Consider the following 22,773-nt stretch of genomic DNA (forward strand, 5'->3'; position numbering starts at 1 on the left):
AAGAGTCAGCAGATGTGGATTAGTATCTTTGAACAAAAGGGTTTTTTCCATCCTCTTGAGTGGACATTGCAGCCAAACATATAAGATGCATTTTAGGCTTAAGCATCTCACTTATAAGCAGTGCACACAGGCAAGTTTCCTCCAAACAGAAGAAAATATATCATCCAGGCTAACCATGATCTAGGCCATAGCTGTCAACCTTCCCTTTCTTTGCAGGAAATTCCCTTATTCCAGCACAGTTTCCCGCTGCTTCCCAGATTGTTAGATATTCCGTAGACTGTCCCCAGGACAGGTGAAGCTGCTTATTTTCAAATCTGAAAGTTGACAGCTATGATCTAGGCTAGCCACAAATACAAGCTCATTGTTCATGATTGGGACTTGAACGAATGGGACAACCACGAAAATTACATAGATGCTCCTCATAGTTTGCTGTGTGCACATGAATTCTGTACTTGAGAACAGAACATCAAATAAGAATTGAGCCATACATATATTATGGAATAGGAAGTGATCCTCAACAGTCTCATAAAAATGCTGATTTTCAGGTGCATGGTATAACCCTTTGCAATAATTCTAATATTTCTAATTTAAAAGTTACTTTGGAGGCAACAGAGAGAGAAGTTACCAAGAATCTTGCCAGTCATGTTCTTCTGCAAATCACAAAAATAGGGTCTCAGGTTTTTCCTGACAGCCTTCAGTGCGTCTTCCAGCAATTCTGTGAATCTTAGCCACAATTGCAGTTTTGCTTCAGTAAAGTAGATGGATGGGGGAGGAGGACTATCTTTCTGGTTTCCCAACCACTCACTGAGAACTATAACGACACAGCAAGTTATTCCCCATTCTTTGGGTTACTCTGCCACAGATTTCATATTTTTTTTCTCCAGCAGGGCGCATAATGAGAACACAATCAGCCTCAGTTTTACAAGATAAAACCACCTGTATTAATGATACTCAACTGGACTTTTAAATCCCACAGATTTGTACAAACTGGAGCAGGGGCAGCAGGCATGGTGCCGTCCAGATGTTGTTAAGACTCCAACCCACATCAGCTCCAGTCAGCATTGCCAATGGGATGGCGGAAGCTGGAGTCCAGCAAAATCTGGAGGGTACCACATTGGCGATCTCTTCTTAGAGGAATAGATTAGCCAATATGTCTGCTTTTTGTGAGCACAATGTACAGTGGTACCTCAGGTTACATATGCTTCAGGTTACATACGCTTCAAGTTACAGACTCCGCTAACCCAGAAATAGTGCTTCAGGTTAAGAACTTTGCTTCAGGATGAGAACAGAAATCGTGCTCCGACGGCACAGCGGCAGCGGGAGGCCCCATTAGCTAAAGTGGTGCTTCAGGTTAAGAACAGTTTCAGGTTAAGTACGGACCTCCGGAATGAATTAAGTACTTAACCTGAGGGACCACTGTGTTTATCAAACGTATTTAAGAAAATAAACAGCTGCTAATTGTGTTTGAAAATCACACCAATGCTGCATATACATTAAAATGGTGGCCCAATGTCTCTTCTCTCCAGTCCCCACTAAATCAGCTGTTGAGACACTCACCACTGTAAATACAGTACTTGGCCAAGTGTCTAAGCAGAGTTTTATCAATAGATGGGAGAGATACGCAGCCATTGCTTTTATACGCAGCATTTTTATTATAATACAATGTATGCTTTACACACAAGTTATTTCTGAAATGCCATTACTTAACAAGCAATAACAAGCAATTTAATGGCCTCCTTTAAATATATGTGTGTGTGCGTGTGCACATAATATCATGTAAGGGAGAGGTGGTGGGTATTTACAACCATAAACTAAATATATATGAATTTGCCTTCTGCCAAGACAGAGCATAGGTGCATTTAGCCATGCCATGCCTAATTGTGATTTACCCACAATGTGCAAGCTCTCAGTGGCCTCACCCTCCTAATGCCAAGGCAACATTGCTCCTTGCAAGAATCTGTGGCGGTGGAGATTACAAATGCATTTAAAAGTTTGTCCATCCTTGCTTGTGATGGGATGCCAGCATTTCTGCTACAGCCTCTGCTTGTGGCCAAGTGACCACAGGGGGAATAGGATTGGCCCTAACATATCTAAAATATGCATTGAAATCAGATGCTTTATGCAAACTCTGCATATGTATAGTAGTTTTCACTTACTGTGCTGATATGATCCAGTTGCTATTCCTGCAGGAGTTCGGAAAAACAGTCCAGTTACATAAGACAGCTGGGAAAGGACCTCCATTCCTGCCTCTGCAAAATTACATATTTCATATTGGTCATGTAATATTCAAATATTTTAAAACTGCTTTTTGGCTACAACCAGCACCCCAGGGTGGTTTACAACACTAAACTTCAATATATTAACAATGAAGAGTTGGATCTAGACTTCATCGTCCACAGATGGAAAGCCTCCTGTCCACTGAAGGCTTCTACTCTATCGCAGACATCCCTCTGTCAGAAAATGGTGGCAATTTTCACAAGCGCTTCTACCTCAGCCCAACCCACAGCACAATCTCCCATCCCAGGAGATGTCAATGCAGGAGATGTCAATGATTGCTACAGAGGGCAAGGGGAAATCAGCAAAAGTCACCTCCATTTGCCAGTGGAAGCAAAGTCTGCATCCAACCCACAGATTATATAAACCAGCATAAAACAATTTTTTAGTAGTCAAAGTTTACAATTTGAATGCACTAGAAGCCTGCCAGAATGAAACATATTAGCCACCCAGACAGAGAAGGAACTGATCTAACCTTCCTTGGCAATTATACATCACCAACATATAAAACATTATAGGTTTTTACTAGTCCAGTGGCCATGAACATCTAAACTTTGTTAAAATCTTCAAGAGGGTAAAAATCTACCTATTTATCAGTCAGTAGTCAGTAAGTTAGTTGTTAAAACTTACTCCAATATAGCTACATTGCCTAGTTGAAGAAGTGAGGCAAGATAGATTATTCATTGACCATTTACAGTTTTCTTAACTAATCCTCTTACACTGCTGCTATTACATTCAGGACATTATTTCTTCAAGTAAAATGGAGAACTGGGTTGCCGCCTCGCTCCCCAGTGGAGAATACACTTAAGGGACCTTGGGATGCTGTTTCAAAGTCTTGGCCAGCTTAGGAGATGACACACCAGTAACACACCCAAGTATATCAGTTTGTGTCATGGTGGACAGGAGGTTCCTGCCACTCCCGTCTATGTTATTCCTTTACACAAGCTGGGAAACTATCAGCCTGCATTTAGGCCAGCCAATGTCTAGATTCTCACCCATTGTCAAACTTTCTGAGCTGTAACCAACAAATACTTCAGCCATTTTAACTGCCAATTAATCCTACACATAGTTCTCTACTCCGTGTGGTGGGAACAAATAATGCTGTGGCCACTAAATGAGTATAATTATATGGATGTCAGCGAATTGGGTTTTCCTGTTGACTAGACTTTTCATAAGTAACATAGAAGGACCAGCCATTGCCGCCAACAGAACTGACCTGAAGCTGCCAGAGGGACAAAGATGTCTATATAACCACCTTCCTGATGCATCACACAGCTTCTTAACTTTGCCCAAAATTCTTTCACCTCAGGTTTAAGAAGGTTCTTGGTACTGACGCTACAGCCTTAAAGAAATTAAATAAGTCAGCAAAGCAAACTATCCGTTAGGATTTTTTAAAAACACATCTATAATGTAATGTTATATATATCATGCAAAACATATCTCACCATTTTTGTTCACTTTTATGCACCTGCGAAAACCCTTTTAAGGTTTAATCAAGTCTATGTGGTCATATAAATCAGTCATGTATATTTTTAAATTCTGTTGAATTGCATTTTATTGATATTTTACTGTTTTATGCACACCACTTGGAACTTGCTGTTTTTATTAAGCAGTTTGTTTTTTAAAAATAAATAAATAAATAGCATACCAATAGTATCAACAAATACCTCATATCATACATAAATACATCATAGATCATGCCATAAACAGTAAATATTACTTAATAATGAGGCACCAACCTTTTTGCAAGTTGGATAAACTGTTGTGGGCACCACACACAAATGGCAATGTGTGTGTATTCTATTGGTTACAACACAATGCTTCTTGCAAGCCTAATTTCAGTGGGGGGGGGGAGCCCTGAAAATACCAACCAATGAAGCCCTCTGTGGGCAGAGTGTTGACAAACCTTATATATAAACAATAAATATAAAAGCAGCAAAGTGTATAGATAACAACCGTATTCCTATAATGACTTATTAAATGTATACATTGGTAAAATCTTGGACTGGAGGGCATTTGCAGGAGAGGTGCCAGTATTAATCATGTGAACCGTTCAGACTTCTCCTTTTAACAGCTGTATTTCATATACTGTAGCACTAGCCACCTTCTCTCTGAAGGAAATATATTCTGCGAAAATCATTCTGCATATTCGAACAATGTGCAGGTCAGACTTTCTTCGCTGACTACAACATGTCTCAAAGCAGGCTCCTACTGCCAAAGGCTTATTAAAGGAAAGGAAACTTGCCAATTTCATTGATTTTCTCCATGCAATATTGCTCTTCAATACCAAATGTGATATGCTCAGTTCAAGTGTTTTACTACTTTAAGTGAATCCCACCTTGAAGCAGGTTAATCCCTCTGGAGTCTCCATCAGTAATAATCCCAATACTCTTTGCCATTTGGCCATCCAAGGCCTTTCCTACATAATAAAGGAGGCTTTCCAAGGTTGTGCCACTATGATCATATACTACAGGAATCACTCCAGGTTTAATACTGTCCACAATCATCTAAAAAATAACAAAGAAACACAATACTGAATAGAAAAGTAACAGCAAAAGTGGAAAACATGGATGGAAATTGGTCTTTGAGAATTATACTAATGTTAAGGTACCGGGCTACTCTTGCATTACGCTAAGTTTAAAAAACCCTGTTCCTGGTTATTTTAACATTGCATTACTATTTTACGACTAAGCACTAAAGGAATTTAAATTATATTCAAACTATTATTCAGATTTTATGAATTGTTCAAAACTACTGTTTTACAAAGTCCTAACTTCACTTGCTGTAAATAAGACAATGAGAATACCTCATAAGCAGGAACATGGGATGATATCAAGATAAGATGTAGCTGAGGGGAATGTGTTTCATTAGGGTCCTTTTGTAAAACAGTCCGATGAAGTCTGTGAGGTAAGACAGGATCAGAGCAGCTGCCAGCAGCCTTCTTTCTATAAGAATACAAGTGAAACTTAAGGTTAAAGTGACATAAAGAATTACTGGTTTTTAATGACAAATGCACAGAATGAAAACATGAGATTACATATGCTAGACAGCCATGCAGACTGGTTGCAGAGGGAATAAGAAGGCACAAAGACCCATTGCCACCCTACATTTTAACAAGCCCTCAGTAGGACCACAACACACACACATTTTGGGGTCTGGCCTTCCTCAAATTTCTTACTTACAATTGTCTCTCAAATGTAAACACAGCCAAAAACTCATCAATACACCCCTATCCAGGCAAGACAAAAATATATGCATTTAGTTCGCATTTTGGGTTGCACTAACAGCTAGTTGCTGAATTAATTTGTGCCACATGACTGGGACTTTTCTATTCTTAACATGTGATATCCCCCCCCCCCTTTTTAAACATTTATCTTTATTCAGTTTCAATATGAACATGGATACAGATTATGTGATATTATTTTTGAAAACTGTGTCTTAAGACAGATATTCTGAAATCTTGAATCCTGCTTACCTTTTTGGAAGTGTCTCAGCTTCCAAACCAACGCGTGGCACAGATTTAGCATCTGCAGAAATATGTTTGAAAAGCATTTCCTTCGGGGAAGGTGTTCCATTCTAAAATCATTGAGAGAAAATATTAAATGAGAAAGAGTAGGTGGGGGTACCTAGTTTAAGCATCAGGCTTCCATTCTCCATCATGGGTGATGAACATTCTGTTTATCAGGTACCTCCCCATTCTTTCTGCCATTTCAGATCCCATCAGTGTCTATGGGAAGCTGGGATTCTCTCTCCCACCCCAAGTGTATCACTTTACACTCAAAAACTGCAATTGGATCTTTCTGCAGTTTCTTTTTCAAGTACATGCAGCCGCAGAGGGATGCCAATTGGGCCAACAATTATTCTGCAGCAACATTGAACCTGGTTTTGGTGTTTTTATTGGAGACTCCCTTTTCCAACTCTGCAGTCAAGCTTGAAACTGACTGAGGATATTCAGGAAAGTTAGTTTCTCTCAGTCTAACCAGCCAGGATTGTTAAGAGGTTGAAATCAAGTAAGTATATATTATAATCTTCCCCTGACTGTGGCGTCTGTAGTCATATCAGTCACTGAATCACAGAATTCTATGATTCTCTCATAGAATCAAATAAGAGGCCTTGTTAAAAGAAAAACAAAACCCCTGTATGCTAAACTGGGTTCCTCAAAGCTGTAATTTGAATAGGATATCAAGCAATGCTTTGTGGTCATGGTAGTCACAAAGGGGGAAATAATGTGAAATATTTACAGTCTCCAATTTATTGGGGAAGTGGTACTGGAATTTAATTGCAGAGACAACTCTTTTTTTTAATCATACATTCTAGATTTGCAAACTTTAAATACAGTGGTACCTCGGGTTAAGAATTTAATTCGTTCTGGAGGTCCATTCTTAACCTGAAACCGTTCTTAACCCAAGATACCACTTTAGCTAATGGGGCCTCCTGCTACCACCACGCCGCCGGAGCACAATTTCTGTTCTAAGTTCTTAACCTGAGGTAATATTTCTGGGTTAGTGGAGTCTGTAACCTGAAGCATCTGTAACCTGAAGTGCCTGTAACCTGAGGTACCACTGTATACATATTAGAAATACTGCCATGCTTTGAAAATTAAAAGGAAGGAAATTCTGCTTCTCAGATTCCAGGTGCTAACTTGTGAAGAAGAAAATGTACTTTGTAGATGCTCGGGGGGGGGGTTGGGGGAGGTGTGGCTGGGCAAGATGCTATTACTGGTCTGCCCTCCATCTTTCCTGCTGCCTGGACTCTTCATCTGGGTTAGATCAGCACAGATTCCTCCCAAAGGGGGGAAGGGCAAATCAAGCAGAGTCACTCTTCCTTGTGCTGCTCACTCAATGAGGGCAGATAAACAGGCAGCATCAGCAAGGAGGAAGGGCAGGAGGTCTGGGGCTTGGCTGGTGCCTCCACCACTGGCCTTCCTGAAATGCATTCTTCGCCTATTCAAGCACTGAGCTTCATTCATGAGAACTGACAGAGACAAGACTCAAGTCATGTGTCACTGAAACAGAAACAACAATAGCAACACATGATGCAACAATAAATACCTTCATTTGAAACAATGCTGCTGCTGATCTAACTCGGTCATGGACAGTCTGGGGCAACTTTGGTTGAAATCCAGATCTGTAAAATCCTGAGTTCCAAGGTGGACGAGCTTTGATTAATTCTTCTGAAAAGGACCATTGGGCAATGCTGTTTAATCCCAGATGTTTCAGAAGGCACAGAATATTCTGAAAGCTCCCTGTGTACATTTCCCCCAATTACTGGATGATTTCAATTGGTTTGAAAACAAGCTTTTATGTAGCTAGGTATAGATTGTAGCTAAGCTAACCCGAGTTGCTGCACACATTACAGACCTGAATAGAAGGTATGTACATGTTAGAATCCATGTGCCAACCTCATGTCACAAGCACATGCTTGTGTTTTTTCACTTCATATACCTGTAGCATATATGCATGTCAGAAAACCACATCTAACAAAACCAGAATTCCACATGTTCTCATATTTTATTTTCATATAAAAAGTATAACAAATGAAGAATACTATTTATTAAATTATTCCTTCAATTTTTTTTTACTGTAATTGTTCTGACCATTTGCTACTGTAGGGGTAAACCACTATTAAAACATTGCTTAGAAGGAACACCATTGTGGTACAGGTACACCATTAAAAACTAAGGGTTGTAGCCAACAGTTGCATGAGTGGAAGGCTGCTTTTGGAAGTCATCTTGTCCTTCCTGTCTTTCCTGCTGTAGCCCTTCCCAGGGGGTCAAGAGGACCTGCTAAACATTGTAGGTCTGCAGAACAAATGTCCAAAACTGGATGGAGAAATATCACAGCAGAAGCTTTTAAGAGGAATGGGGGTTGCCACTCATGCAATCATTGGATGTTACTCTAAAGGACAGTCTAACACCATCTACCCTGCAAGTCCCATTGAAGAAAATGAGAACTGGTTGAGAATACACCCACACTCTTGTGCACAAGCCTTATTCATCGCTGTGGTGCTCTAACTTTCTTAGCACTTTGCTGCATATGTCAAGAAACAAGATCCATCACACAACCAAACATTCACTGCTTTCCTGTGTAATATATTATTTTGCTGGTTTGCTTTGTTTTTTTAAAAAATATTAGTCCTTGGAGGATAGATTTATGATGCAATCTTATTCATGTCTACTCAGAAGTAAGTCCCATTAACTGAATCAAGTCACAATTTCATCCAACTTACTTTTGCATACAGTCAATCTCTCTCTCATAATTTTCCGCAGACATCTTTCACGTAGTTTTTCTTTTTGGTCTTCATTTTCTGGTTTAGGTTCACTCAGTGTTCCATAAGACTCAGCAACTTCCCTCGGAGTTAAGTAATCCAGGTCAGTTGCACAAGCAATATAATGTTGTTTCCAAGCACTATACTCATTTTTTTCAGGAAAGTATGGTAGAAACCATCCAAACAGAATGCATTTCGGCATCCACAGACAATCCTTTTGAGTAGGGAAGTAAAAAACAGAGGGTTGTTTTCAAAAGGAAAATGTTGTCTAAACATCCAAGAATCTTAAAGTGTGACTTATTTAAAAGTGTGTTAAATCCACTTTTCAGGGCGCACAGCCCCCACAAGGTGATTTTCAATATTAAAATACTCTCACATACAAAAAAAGAGAAGCAGCAGCAGATTTTTTTCCCAAGTAAGTACAATTAAGCCAAGTGCTACCTTGACTCACATCTTCAGAGAATATTCTGAAGTCCAGGAACATACAGAGAAGCCCTAACTTTCCAGGCACTACACATGTAGGGAGCCTACATGAGAAGAAGCAGGCTCCCCAAGTGGGGCAATTTCCCAACTTGCAGAGGGCAACAATGATAGGGGTCAGAGATCTAGCATGCTCATCCCCACAGCCCTCCCTCACATGTGCAATATCCCAGATATCCTAAATGCCCGAAGAGGACTACAGTGTTCTTGCACCAAACACAAAATGTAGTTTTGGCTCTGGTGAAGATCATATATACCAAGGATGAGGGCCACGTTCCCTTCTGTGCAACTGTTTGGAGGCCACATGGAAGAGGGCAGAGCAATGGATGTAAATGTTATCTTTGTACAGTAGACTAGTTTCTCCAAACACTTCTCTATCCTTGAAGCAAGAAAAAGGCATTCGCGTAGGTTAAGGACACATCGTAGCCAGGCAAAAAACAGGCAAAGAGGATGCAAAAGGGATGGCCAGGGAAGAGAGAGAGTGGCCAGGCAGAGTGCATGTATGGTGAGAGTCCCAGGCTTGAAGAGTCAGATTTGGCCACCAGGCCTGAGGTTCCCCCCAGTTGAGATACAGACCCAAAGCTTACCTGTTCACTTAAAAACTTCCAATGCCAGCTGACTTGGGCCGCTGCACAAAGGTCCTTAGCGTTGAGAAAGGAGAATATGTACAAAGATATGAAACGTGGCAGTACAGTGGTGAAATCCACTTTGGTCACTGGGATATTCTCTACAAACCATCTTTCAGCAAACCTGTGAAATAGGACAGGCCTAAGTGGGTGGTTATTAATACCCTCTGCTGAGGTTCTGATTACCACCTTTCAGGAACTATGGAAAGATCCAGAAGAATTATTGCCAGGTGACTCAGAAGAATATAAATGTGATATTGGCCGTGTTTGCGTGGCACAGTAAGCCAAATGAAGCCAGACAACATTATAAGGCAAAGCAAATTTTGTGGGCCAAGGTGGAAAAGGATCGAGGAGGAACAAAGCAGCTACAAGCTCCTCTTCAGGAAACTACATTTTACAGTGGTCCCAGTAAGTCATAGTTTGGCTTACTGTGTCATGCACACTGGGATTTGGACTGGATTCTGATGTTGGGTGAAACTGGTTTTCAGTAACTCTGGTTAAGAAGACATAGCAGTGTCTGAACTTCCAGACATAACAGGCAAAGCATAGTTTTGATTTCTCTTGTCTGCTCAGCACTTATGTAGTTTCATAAGTTGCTTTCCATCTCTACAATGCTGCAGCCTCTTGAGGCAGAGCAATCACCTTAACTGTGGTTTGTCAATGGTCTCTGAACTGACACAGCACCAATCCACAGTTAGCACAAGCTGTAATTTACAAACTAACTTCCAACACAGTGGTTTCAGGTTCTGGTTTGTCGTCTACAAATAAACCATGGATTGCGGGCAAGTTTGGGTTCAGACATAAAAGCAAACTACAGTTTGAAGTTATGTCTCAACCCAGTCATTGCGGGTCACTGCAAAAACTCTGTAGGTATTTATGACACATGCACCCCATTGTTCCCTTGAGAAGCTCAAAGCAGCTTCACTACATGCTGTGGCTTTCTAAATTTAAGGCTGCTTCACAAGTTACAAATTCACAGAAGAACATTTCTGGAAGAATTAGCACTACTGTATGAAGCTTCATGGCCAAAGCCAAATGCAAGCTTTGGACTCCTGCTTATTCTAATCTTATAGAGAGGAGGGATTTCTAGCCCTCCAGATGATGCTGAACTACAAACTTGCATCATCCCTTATTATTGTTCAGGGAAGTTTTTAATCTGTAATATTTTACTGTATTTTTGGTTTCTATGGAAGCTGCCTAGAGTGGCTGGGGAAACCCAGCCAGATGGGCGGGGTACAAATAAATTATTATTATTATTATTATTATTATTATTATTATTATTATTAGTGTTGCATGGCTGAGGCTGATAGGAGTCGGAGTAAAGTTTCCCCAGCCCAGCCTTAGCATCAGTTTTTCTGTCATGCAAAAAGAAAAGAAAAAGGTCCCATGTACTGGCCATCGTTGGGACATGGGTGGCGCTGTGGTCTAAACCACAGAGCCTAGGGCTTACCGATCAGAAGGTCGGTGCTTGTGACAGTCCCTGCTCTTGCCAACCTAGCAGTTCGAAAGCATGTCAAAGTGCAAGTAGATAAATAGGTACCGCTCCAGTGGGAAGTTAAACAGTGTTTCTGTGCACTGCTCTGGTTCGCCAGAAGCGGCTTAGTCATGCTGGCCACATGACCTGGAAGCTGTATGCCAGCTCCCTCAGCCAGTAAAGTGAGATGAGCGCCGCAACCCCAGAGTCGTCTGCGACTGGACCTAATGGTCAGGGGTCCCTTTACCTTTACTGGCCATCGTTATATCTTAATTCTCATATTTTACTGGCCATGTGAGAGAGACAGATTTCTCAAAGCATTAACAGAAATAAATAGGTATTTTGCATTGTTTAAGAAGGCTGCTATGCTTTATTGCAAAATTGTTATAAACACAAAAGTTGAGTTCTGTCAAAATGCAATTCACCAGGCAGTTCTGCTGTTGTAATACATAGGCCTTAATTTTAAGTACCCATCTTGCAAGAACACAATGTGGTCTCAGCTCCTGCATTTGGATGCGTACGGGTAAGTGTTTTGCCTTCTGTGAACACTGGACAATGATGGCATTGGAGTCAGCCTGGCTTGAGTTAATGATCCATTTTGCCGGAGGTGTACTGTGGAGCCTATTTTTTCTTTTCACAAAACGCAGCCTGGGAAACAACTTGTGGCTCACTTACTTCAGTTGTGACTTATTGCACTTGATCAATATGCCATGGAGAAACTGCTTGCGCTGCTTGTCCGTCCACAGGTCAAACCAGTGACTTATCAGTCTGACTCTTTCCTGAAAGAGCTGGGGGGGGAAATCACAGGATTCTCTCAAAGAGCAGCTCCCACCATCACACAGTGTTTTCCCTGGCACTCATCTTTCACACCCTGACATAAAGTCATCTTTTGTAAACTTCCCTTTCACTGGGGATTTCTAGGAAGTGCAACTCTGTGGCAAGAAAGCACCATTATGAAATCCCGTCAGTGTTACTGTCCCATTGCTTCGAACTCAAGGAGCATTCAGTCTCTTTTCTGAGGGAAGAAGAATGAGCCCCATCTAATTTGGACATTAAACATCTTTCCTTTGAGAGTGTGCCTGCAACTGCCACATAGACACAAAAAAAGAGAAAATCAAATAGGACTTTGTGTGGAGGTGATTGGGGGACTGGTGCAATTCCCAAAACAGGGCCCTCTTTCCCTCCAAAATGGAATGTATGAAATAAGGTACCAGAAAATACATATTGAGACATCTTAAAGACTGGCAGATTTATTACTACGTAATCTGTCATGGACTGCTACTACTAATTTATTATTTATACCCCACCCATCTGACTGGGTTTCCTCAGCCACTCTGGGCACCTTCCAATAAAAACACAGCAAAACATAAAACATTTAAAACTTCCCAATTCAGGGTTGCCTTCAGATGTCTTTAAAAAGTTTTATCTCCTTGATATCTGAGGGGAGGGTGCCACTACCAAAAAGGCCCTCTGCCTGATTCCCTGTAAACTCACTTCTCGCAGTGAAGGAACCAGAAGAAGACCCTCGGAGCTGGACCTTAGTGTCTGGGCTGAACAATGGGGGTGGAGATGCTCCTTCAGGTATACTGGGCCGACGCGGTTAAGGGCTTTAAAGGTCAGCACCAACACTCTGAATTGTGCTTGGAAATGTATTGGGAGCCAGTGTAGTTCTTTTAGGTCTCTTGAGCATGTGCTGCTTCAAAACGTTTAGCCAACCACAACAAAAAACATTTTAGGAACTCTCAGCGTTTTCAGTTACATATTTTAAAATCACTTCCCATTGTTTTTGCTCACTTCCTAAACTAGGTCCGTCACCAATTGTCAGCCTAACCTGCCATGCATGATTATTGTGGGCAACTGGCTAAAATGCTTTAAAATATTTTAAATCGTTCTAATTTTGGTTCCTCTGTTTCATTTTTGACCTGCAGCAGGCATCATTGTTGACATTTCATAACTTAGCAAGTGCTGTGATATTGCACTTAGTGAGTGGGGATAGGTTTAGGCAAGGCCAAGGATTAGCGGTCAGAACTCCTGTCACTCCAGAATTTGAAGGCATCATCTGGCAGGCACACCTATGCAGCAATGACATCAATATATATCTGAAAACGTGTAAGTCCTTCCTACTCAAATTATGAAAATATGAATCAATATGCAAGGGTGTGTTTGTGTGTAAGCTTTAGGAGTACAATGAAGGCCGAAAGCACAACGATTAAATGAATTATGTGTGACTGCAGCTCACCTGATTGTTAAGAGATTTGTTTTCAATAGGTGTCCAAGTACTGAACCGTGTCTTCAAAATTTCTGTAGTCTGATTTTGATCCAGGCTCTTTGTGCCTCCTGCAAGCAACCCTAAGCTTTCCAAATGCCATTCTTTAACACTGTGTGATGCATGTATTGTGTCAGCTGTGGTCATTGTAGATCTTCCGTGGCTAATAGCGCTGCAGCTACACACTTCATACAGACATGCTTAAAGGCCTAGAAACAGAAGAGAGACTCTTCTTCCTGGAAAATAAACTCTGGGTTTAGAATTTCATTGAACTATGTATCTGAGTCACATCAGCCTTGGGGGCCACAACTCGTTATTGTTTTTTTTTCCTGAAAGAGACCAAGACTACTGTAATCCTAACCTTACTTGCCTGGGATTAAGTCCCACTGAATTCAACAAAACTTACTTCTCAGTAGACATGGTTGGGATGGTGCTGTAACATGGCTACCCCTCTGGAAATCATTAAAGCATGTTGCTCATTAAAAGGAGGTACCAGGCATTGATTAAAATGGGGCAAAAATATAACAAGATGGTGGTTTAAAACACTCTTTTTTTAGAGCTTGAAATTGTTTTCTGTTTGTTTCCATAGCAAACATGTATTTTACTTCTATGATCAATTTAATATTCCATACAGTTCCTTATACTGTGTTGGTCTCTATTTCCCTCTATCCATTGTTTTGTTGTCTCAGTCGAGAATGTGGTCTGCATGCAAATTGTCCCAGGTTCAATCCCTGGCATCTGGATAGGGTTGGGAAAGATCCCTGCCTCAAATAGTAGAGAACCACTGCCAATCAGTGTAGACAATACTAAACTAGATGGACCAATGGTGTAAGAACGCTTCACTTGTTTCTAGAACATGGCAGAGATGTGCTAGATTTTTAACCTGCGAAAATTCATGCTTGAGCACCCACAATCAATCTCTCGGCTCCGTCATTATTCCCATTGAGCTTCTCACATTTTCCTCCTTAGCCATGTTACAAATTAATCCTTTGTGCACCACTCTATTAGTGGCACATACTTTATTTTTTTCCTTTTTTCTTCTGGAGCCTGCCATGTTTCATAGGTTTACTGGAGGATGAGAATATCAACTCCTGCAGTTTTTAAAACACAACCAAACAGAACAAAATCTTGTCTATTTTACCACCTCCACCCTATAAAGAAAATCAGGGAACAAGAGCAGTATTTACCTCAGTAGAATATCGTTTCTGGCCCGTGAGGAAGCCACTAGAGACCTGCCGTATGAAATGCAAAACTGCCACAGGATTCGCTGAAGGTCAGTACTTCCTTACATCTCCATAGGAACCAAAGTACACAACACAAGGCACTTTGGGCTTACAGCCAAGAGGACTGAAACAGGACCAAAGGAGAAAGCTTCTTTTATCGTTCTGGGCTAATTCTGACTCGACTTACACTGGCAGAGTCAGTTGAGCTGTCAGCTTACATTTCTTAGGATGTCACCTTTACTTCTGGAAGGGATCCAATGCATTTCATAGAAATCAGCCAGCAGAAATCAGCAACTACACACACAATAATCAGAGACTATCTAGCAGGGGTGTTAGAAGAATGACTAAGATAATTGATGTGAAGCACTCTGACTACAATGCATCCACATTTAAGTCACCTTTTCCTTGCTTCTGAAGAAAAAATAGATGTATATAAAAAGAAACTCCTTTTTATCTGGTGCATCATTTCCATAGCTTAACTGAAATTTGTTGGCCTGTCAGAACCTTTGGTACAATACTACATTAAAAAAACCAACATCACAGGAGTTTTATTCAAAAGTGATTGTATAGGTTTTCTTCTGTTTTTGTATTTTGATATTCTGCAGTTTTGATGAATGTTAAGAGTTGAAAAAAGAATGAATGTCTCAAAACAAGTTTCAGATCTTCATGGCAGAACTTTATTTACATCTTGCTCCTGGTGTTGCTGAATGCTTCTTACTGGAATTATTAGTTCCTCATGTTAGCTGTTGTTCTTGGACTAACTTAATCAATTTCATGGCTATGTTTTCATATTTTATTGCTTGAGTTCTTCTTTAAAAAGGTGTGAAATAAGCTTTTTAAAGCAAAGAACCCAAATGATCTTCAGATTCAGGGAGTAAAAACCAACCATGGGCTAAACAAACTCCTCTAGCAACAGATTTGGAAAATAAAACAAGAATTTAAATGCAAACTGTATGTCATGGACTGGCTGGGTGCAGAGAAGTGATAAGAGGCACCCGCTGGGGAACCCGCAAGAGCAGAAGACTCAGAGCCAGGGGACTGGTAGTGAGACAACAATGAGTTGTCAGAGGGGGAAGACTCAGGAGAGGGGGTGTTCGAAGCTGGAGTGGCATCAGGGTTTAGTAAGCAAGAAGAATCTGTGGCAGAGTACAGTTCAGACTTTGAGGCTGAAGCAGAAGCTGGAGCGGAAGGGAGTCAAGAGGCTGCTGAAGAATTCAGCGAGTCTCCCCATCCTGCTGTGACCAGCTCCCCTTCCCCCAGTCTCCAAGAATGCGCAGAGAAATGAAGAGTGCAGAACAGAGATTAGTTGTGTGCAGACGCGGTTTGAGACTATGCAGGAAAAACCCAGAAGAGGAGCCTTAGAGAAGGCTGGGCAGGAAGGGACCTTTAGTCCTTGCAACTGTGTCATCGGGGCAAGACCTCCTAGGAAGAGATTGCTAGACCTGAACTTGAATAAAGTCTTAACTTCACTGACCATGGGTGATTTATTGTTTTTTGTTGACCTTTGCCTGACTCAAGCCCTGATACTGCAGTATAATACCTCCCCTTGCCCCCCACAAAATAAGCCACACTTAAAGAACCTCTCAGTGGTAGACATATAAATTGTTATTGTAGAGAAAAACACTAGCAATCTTTAGAATTATTTTATTGCCGAAATAAATTAAACACTAATTTAACAGCATCACCCGCAAAAAGAAACACAGGAACGTCTAAGCTGATTGTCTGCACCGTGGGAAAGCAACAGGAACACCACGCTCCATTATTAATTTAATCAAAGTTGAACATATTATATTAAAAATCATACTTATATAGAACTCAAAATCATCCGAACACTCAGCATAAAAATGCATTTTCAAGTTTTTCAAACACTTCACGGTAGATAAGGCAGTAATACAAAGCATAGCAGCAAGACATGGTCATCCTGTACCCTAGATTCCAACCCTGACAGATATGCAGAACTCGCATCTGCTAAGAGGAATGTGTGAATATGTTCACTTGCATATAAATACTTTGCTGCAGAAGCAAGAAAGAGAGTCCACTGGAAATGAAATAAGACACCCTGGGTTTCCGAAACACAAACAAAGACAAGGTGCATTTTAGCTTGTGCTGGTATTCGGAACATCTTGAACATCTGCTAAATGAAGTTTTTGTCTGAAACAAGCAAGTTAAGGAACTGCAACTTACAGGACTGAACTATAAAAACATCAATTTTTCCTAGTACTATATGTACTTTGAAAAGAGCAATGTTTAAGGTAATAGCAAGAAAAGCAGAGTATTATTAAGAAGCCACAGGAACATAGGAAAATATGTTTCATGGGTTTGTTAATCTAACACAACCTAAAATAAAAGCCTTAAAATAAAAAATTGCTTGAGTTGAATTGATGTCAAATTGTTTAACCTGGATTCATCATTACAATTTGCTTATGATCTAAGGTGTACAATTTGGGCAATTAACACTTGCTTCATCAGCATAGGCCATTTCACAAAAAGGATACATAGAGGAATTCAGTTCTTCCAGCTACAATGCAAAAAACAGAGAATCAGCATGATAGTGATAAATTAGCCAAGCGATCAAGTTTTAGTTAGTTAAATCCAGTGTGTCTCTTCTGCAAGGAGGGCAGCTCCTTCCATTCACAGAAAGGACCGAGATCCAATGGAGTCTTCCACTGGAGGAAGGCTGGACCCAAGGGCTTTATAGATGCCAATCAGCACTTTGCCCAAAAGCATTTTGGTAACCAGTACAGATGCTTGTACTGGTTCACTGCAAAACTAAATTTAGGCTTACTGTAATTATTGTACCATTTTCAGAATTCTTCTGGTTGCCCAAGTTTAGGCTTAGACAGCAATGGAATTAGCCAGCTTCAGAGTTCTATTCAGTCAAGCATGGAAGTACAGTGCTTAAGAAAACTAATCTTAGCATCTATAGATGTGGTTCTTATTGTTACAAGAACTTCCATTCAGCTCTTCCCACTTTCTGAATACAGATGTGACTGTGTAGAGCAACTCCTCGTTGTTTATACTTACATCTGACAGCAGTCTATCAAGATTGGAGTCACTAGCTACTTTTCTCTTATCTTCAGGAAGTTCTTCCAACTCCCCATAAAGCTCTAGATTCAAGCGGGCCAGCTTCTCCTGCATTCCTCTTACATGTTCCATTTGCTCTATGGAACATTCATTTCCTGAAACAATCAGAATGCAGAAATATCAAAAAAAAGTTCTGTCAAAGGTAAAGGAATAGACCATCTCTTCTACTTATTCCAATACAGTTGTACCTTGTTTGCTGAATGTCTTGGAACTCGTATGTTTCGGTCCCAAACTATCAAAAAGCAGAAGTGAGTGTTCCGGTTTTTGAACAATTTTCAGAAGCCGAACGTCTGACCCGGTTTCCACGGCTTCCGATTGGCTGCAGGAGCTTCATGCAGCCAATCAGAAGCCATGCTTTGGTTTCCAAACATTTTGGAAGTCGAATGGACTTCCGGAACGGATTCTGTTCGACTTCCAAGGTTCGACTGTATAAAAGAATTAGAAGATTTACACTGGCAAAAGCATGCAGCATAAGATAATACATTATAGCTCTACAGTACAGTACGCACACCTCTGGTTGTGTGTCTTTCAGGATGCGAACATGGCAAACCTGGAAGTATTTTCCTGGGTTTTGTTGTGCGCACATGCGCAGAAGTGCTAAACTGCATCACGTGTATGTGCGGAAGTGGCACCTTTGGTTGTGAATTCCTCGGGATGCAGCCGGACTTCCAGAACAGATCCCGCAACCGAAGGTACCACTGTACTTCGAAGTCTGGCAATAGTACCATGATCTGCCTCCTCTGCTACAGATACCCAGATTTAGAGAGAAAGATGGTTTAGTGAAACACCACCTACGTTTTAAGAGATCTAGCCAACACTTAAGACTTTCAGCCATATCCTACACTTTCACATGTGAAAGAAGTGGAGAAGTAGCAGCCAAATTACCAAATGCTTGAAGTTTGCCAGAGTGGAAGTCATTCAGAAGACTCAGAAGTCCTTTCTCCATCTCTTGAACATCTGATACATCAGTGAGAAATGAGTGCTGGATTGGAGCAGACTGTGCTCCTTTGCTTTCTGCTCCTGGTGCTTTGGCTTTCTCTTTCATGCCCCTGACAAAAAGAAGTTATTTAAATTATTACCATCTTCTTGGTGCTCTCAGTCTTTTTGCTATCTTGAATGTACAATGTGACAAATGCCTTAAAGAAAATATCATCCTGGGACAAAAGCACAAATAAATTAATGAATGATCCATTATGCTATATCCAAAACTAGTGTTCTAGTTTGCAATTCACAATATCAACTTATGAAGGTAGTGATATGGTTATCTGATTGTACAAACAGCTTCTCTAGATTTTACATTTCATTAAGAAAGAAAAAGATCTGATATCATGCAAAGATTTCATGGAAAATTCCTAGCTAAGAAAGGCTGCATGCTAATTTATGAATTAGAGATAACTGCTTGAATGACAAGGATCTATCTCCTTAAAAATGTTTGACAAATTCTACATGGAAACTTTTTAAGAGTCTCATTGTTTTACTGAAGACTATCCAAACCATGTGTTAGATTTTTTTCTAAAAAGCATTCAACAACCCACTATTTCAAAAACCCTGTATTATAAAATTAAAAGTAGCCTAACAACAGCTCAGAATTCTGAAAGTGTGTAATATCTGCAGTTTAAACAAATTTTGAACAAGATCACATGGAATTAATCAACAATACAGGCTTTATGTCATTAGAACCAAAGTATTTGCTTGAGGAAACAGTACTGCATTTAATTATTACTCAATCTTATGAACTGATATTAGGTGTACGATTATTTTTCTACCTTCTAAATTTGTTTTTTGTATTTCTGGGTTGTTCTGTTACTGTTTTAGTGAATTTATATTATATGCTTGTATGTAGTCTTGGATGCCTTGCTGCAGAAAGATAACTGATAAAACAGTAAAATTCTCTGAAGTACCTTTAGTTTGATTACTTTTCCCTTTTTGTGATTTCACTAGAACTGTAGTACAAAAAAGCAATCACTGAAAATCCAAGTCTACACATGTGGCTCGTCGTGCTGTAGGGACAAATAAAGAGCCATTGTATCTAATGACGTTTACTGTAAGTTGGTGTAAGACTGCAGCCTAAATCACTTCTTTTATTTTTTTTTCTCTGCCTGAAAAGCATAAAGTCTCAATTTGTCCAGCAGCTTGACAACAACAGGAAACATATGAGCATTTACCTTTTAAACTTTGGTTTCTGTGAAGGTGGCTGTGGTGCAGGGTTTGAAAACACTGTACTTTTGCTAGGAGGCACAGAATTTTTCTTATTGTTGACCACTTGAGTGACATGAGAAGTGGATGATTTGGGACTCCTCCTCTTAGTTTTTCTTTCTTCCATTTTCACAGATTGTTGGTACTATATGGTTAATGCTTCTCTGTGCTCTGAGGAGGAAAGATTAAATAATATATAGTGTTATCTGTGCCAATAAAGAGCATAGTTAATATTAACAGATCAATTTTAGAGTATTTTTACTTATACTTTAAGTTCTGTGAGGCACTTCAAGAGTGCAGTCAGGAAGAAAGATATAAACATCTCTTATGTGCATTTAATAAAAAGTAATCCCCATTGTTCAAGGTTCTACTTCCAAATATGCATAGAATTGGAATGTTATGCTTGAAAGCTGGCTTTAGCTTTTGTGTGGCCAATGCCGTTTAATAATATCTCTGCTTGATTTTTTTTAATAGGTAGTCTATCAATCACTATTTTATTGTTAGATAATTATACAGGGAAATATGTGTTGCCCAAATATGACCATATTTTAAGTGTCTATGCAATCATAGGACAGAAAAGTCAAAGAAAAATATAAGTAACTAATAATTAGCTGTGCGCACATTCCTACAACTGTATCCACCACAGCAATATATTTTTATTATATATTGCAGTTACAATATTTACCTGGAATAAAGTTCCACTGAACTCGGTGGGATTAGCTGCTGAGTAAATATACATTAGAATTAGGCTGCACATTTCTAAGCTAATACTAACAGATTCAGAAAAGGTTGCATGACCACCTATTAACACTCCAATTATGGCTAACTGCAGGCCACCTTATCTATCTGACAAAGGAGGTTTAGGCCATAATAAAATTATATTATTCAAGGTGCCAATAGACTCTTCTTGCTTTTGTTAGGACAAACCAACCTAGTGACTCTAGAATTTGTCACTTGGTTGACGTGATGCAAATCTTGTCAGTTGAATTACATCTGATTAATATTGCTAGAATAATGTTTTAAAGCAGGTGGCGCTGTGGGTTAAAGCCTCAGCGCCTAGGACTTGCCGATTGAAAGGTTGGCGGTTCGAATCCCTGCGGCGGGGTGCGCTCCCGCTGCTCGGTCCCAGCGCCTGCCAATCTAGCAGTTCGAAAGCACCTCTGGGTGCAAGTAGATAAATAGGGACCGCTTACCAGCGGGAAGGTAAACAGCGTTTCCGTGTGCAGCTCTGGCTCGCCAGATGCAGCTTTGTCACGCTGGCCATGTGACCCGGAAGTGTCTCCGGTCAGCGCTGGCCCCTGGCCTCTTAAGTGAGATGGGCGCACAACCCCAGAGTCTGTCAAGACTGGCCCGTACGGGCAGGGGTACCTTTACCTTTTAATGTTCATAGACAGCCTAATGCCAAATAACAAATCTTAACAGTGTGCCATTAGATTAAGTATTGCTCTGTTCTGCCTTTGTGAGACCACACCTGGAGTACTGTGTCCAATTCTGGCCACAACAATTTAAGGATACTGACAAGCTGGAATGTGTGCAGAGGAGGGTGAGACCAAGATGATCAAAGGTTTGAAAACCAAACCTTCTGAGGATCGGTTGAGGGAGCTGGGTATGTTTAGCCTGGAAAAGACAAAACTGAGGAGATAAGATAGCCATCTTCAAATATCTAAAGGGATGTCACATGGAAGATGGAGCAAGCTTGTTTTCTCCTGCTCTGTAGGACCTGAACCAAAGGCTTCAAGTTACAAGAAAGGAGATTCTGACTAAACATCAGGAAGAACTTTTTGATGGTAAGGCCTGTTCAACGGTGGAACAAACTCCCTTGTAAAGTGGTGGGCTCTCCTTCCTTGGAGGTTTTTAATCAGAGGCTGGATGGTCATATACCATGGGTGCTTTAGCTGAGATTCCTGCACTGCAGGGGGTTGGAATAGATGATCCCCAGGATCCCTTCCAAGTCTACAATTCTATGACTGTCTGATGAAGTTGGATGGTCCAATTTGCTGCAGGGCAAGCAGTAGCGTCAGGTAAACCACTTTTAATAATAATTTTTAAAAGGCAATTAAAAAATACCAACTCCCTCCTGGCATGATATTCGTTTAAAAGCTGAGGGGAGGGGAATGCAGAATTTAAAACAAAGTTGCTGTTCTACGAGAGCGGGGCAAAAACACAGGAAACAAAAAAATCTCATCTACCTTAAAGTCAGTACTTATTCCCAAAATTATATATTTTAAAAATATGTTTAAGGAACAGATCAAAGAACACTGGTAGAGCCTTTTATCACATCTAAAATATAGGAGTAGTAGAAAATTTTCGGCTGTTGGAAGGCCAATTTTGCCACCTTTTTCCAAGTAAAGCTCTTTTCTGACTGACGGAAGAGAACGGAAACCAAAATTCTTCCCCCCTCGCTAGATCCACCTTACCTGGGAGTTCACATTTGTCCGAACTGAAGCATTTCAGCCTGATATTTACGGAAGCAACATCCGTGATGGTCATGTGACCTGAAAGAGCCTCACGGGGGCGTTCCCGTGCCGCGTGATGGTTCCTTCGCATTTTGGGAGTTGTAGTACGATTTCATCCCAAACGGCATGTTTCCGTCGAAAGAAAAAATACATTTCCCACAATCCATTTCGAGAAGAGGGGAAATAGGCGGGGCGCGGAAGGTGTTTTACAGGAAGGCCGGGGAGCGCACGAAGAAAAAGGAGCGAGGAGAATGAATCGCCTTTTCATATAACGCCGTTCGATGCGGGTAGGGGGCGCGGCCTTCAATGTCAAGAGACTACAACTCCCGTGACCCCCCGCGGCAAAGAGAGAGAGAGACCCTGTTAGGAAAAGCAGCATGATCCTGGAAGGGAGAGGGAAGTGGGCACGAGCCCTTCCTCTGAGAGC

General features: G+C 40.6%; 2 protein-coding genes across 5 annotated transcripts in view; both read right to left on the reverse strand.

The window, feature by feature from the left end:
- The window catches only part of ECT2L (epithelial cell transforming 2 like), a 27,609-nt gene extending 12,587 nt beyond the window's left edge, over positions 1-15,022 (reverse strand). The window contains exons 1-12 of one of the 2 annotated variants that reach the window (XM_079970944.1): positions 14,575-15,022; positions 13,361-13,623; positions 11,797-11,909; positions 9,609-9,771; positions 8,503-8,755; positions 7,326-7,447; positions 5,750-5,850; positions 5,081-5,219; positions 4,613-4,781; positions 3,491-3,616; positions 2,157-2,249; positions 626-811 (exon numbers count right to left, since the gene is read on the reverse strand). In XM_079970944.1, coding sequence (XP_079827070.1) covers positions 626-811; positions 2,157-2,249; positions 3,491-3,616; positions 4,613-4,781; positions 5,081-5,219; positions 5,750-5,850; positions 7,326-7,447; positions 8,503-8,755; positions 9,609-9,771; positions 11,797-11,909; positions 13,361-13,534 — 1,639 coding nt within the window. In that variant the 5' untranslated portion in view covers positions 13,535-13,623; positions 14,575-15,022. Of the gene's footprint in view, positions 1-625; positions 812-2,156; positions 2,250-3,490; positions 3,617-4,612; positions 4,782-5,080; positions 5,220-5,749; positions 5,851-7,325; positions 7,448-8,502; positions 8,756-9,608; positions 9,772-11,796; positions 11,910-13,360; positions 13,957-14,574 lie in introns of those variants that run through there. The other variant, XM_079970945.1, reaches the window with a different exon arrangement.
- A 1,218-nt stretch (positions 15,023-16,240) lies between these two features.
- On the reverse strand, positions 16,241-22,448 carry CCDC28A (coiled-coil domain containing 28A). Of its 3 annotated transcripts, none has more exons than XM_079970986.1 (6): positions 22,308-22,448; positions 19,860-20,054; positions 18,580-18,743; positions 17,635-17,789; positions 17,106-17,128; positions 16,241-16,761 (listed from the first exon to the last, which is right to left on the reverse strand). In XM_079970986.1, exons 2-6 carry the CDS (start codon positions 20,015-20,017, stop codon positions 16,707-16,709), a joined length of 555 nt encoding a protein of 184 aa, XP_079827112.1. In that variant the 5' UTR covers positions 20,018-20,054; positions 22,308-22,448; the 3' UTR covers positions 16,241-16,706. The 3 variants fall into 3 exon arrangements, with proteins under 3 accessions (XP_079827112.1, XP_079827113.1, XP_079827114.1); XM_079970987.1 differs by having other exon boundaries at positions 19,860-20,061; positions 22,308-22,441; XM_079970988.1 differs by lacking the exon at positions 22,308-22,448 and adding an exon at positions 21,362-21,507.
- Between the last annotated feature and the right edge of the window lie 325 nt (positions 22,449-22,773).

This window comes from Podarcis cretensis, assembly GCF_951804945.1.
Source record: "Podarcis cretensis genome assembly, chromosome: 3".
In the NCBI taxonomy this organism is placed as follows: Eukaryota; Metazoa; Chordata; class Lepidosauria; order Squamata; family Lacertidae; genus Podarcis; species Podarcis cretensis.

Coding starts and splice junctions, on each gene's coding strand:
- CCDC28A (XM_079970986.1), bottom strand. CDS start 20,017: ATGGAAGAAAGAAAAACTAAGAGGAGGAGTCCCAAATCATCCACTTCT. Junction 17,790..18,579: donor TGGCAAACTTCAAGCATTTG/GTAATTTGGCTG, acceptor TGATTGTTTCAG/GAAATGAATGTTCCATAGAG. Junction 16,762..17,105: donor GAAGAACTGAATTCCTCTAT/GTATCCTTTTTG, acceptor TGCTTGTTTCAG/ACAAAAACTTCATTTAGCAG.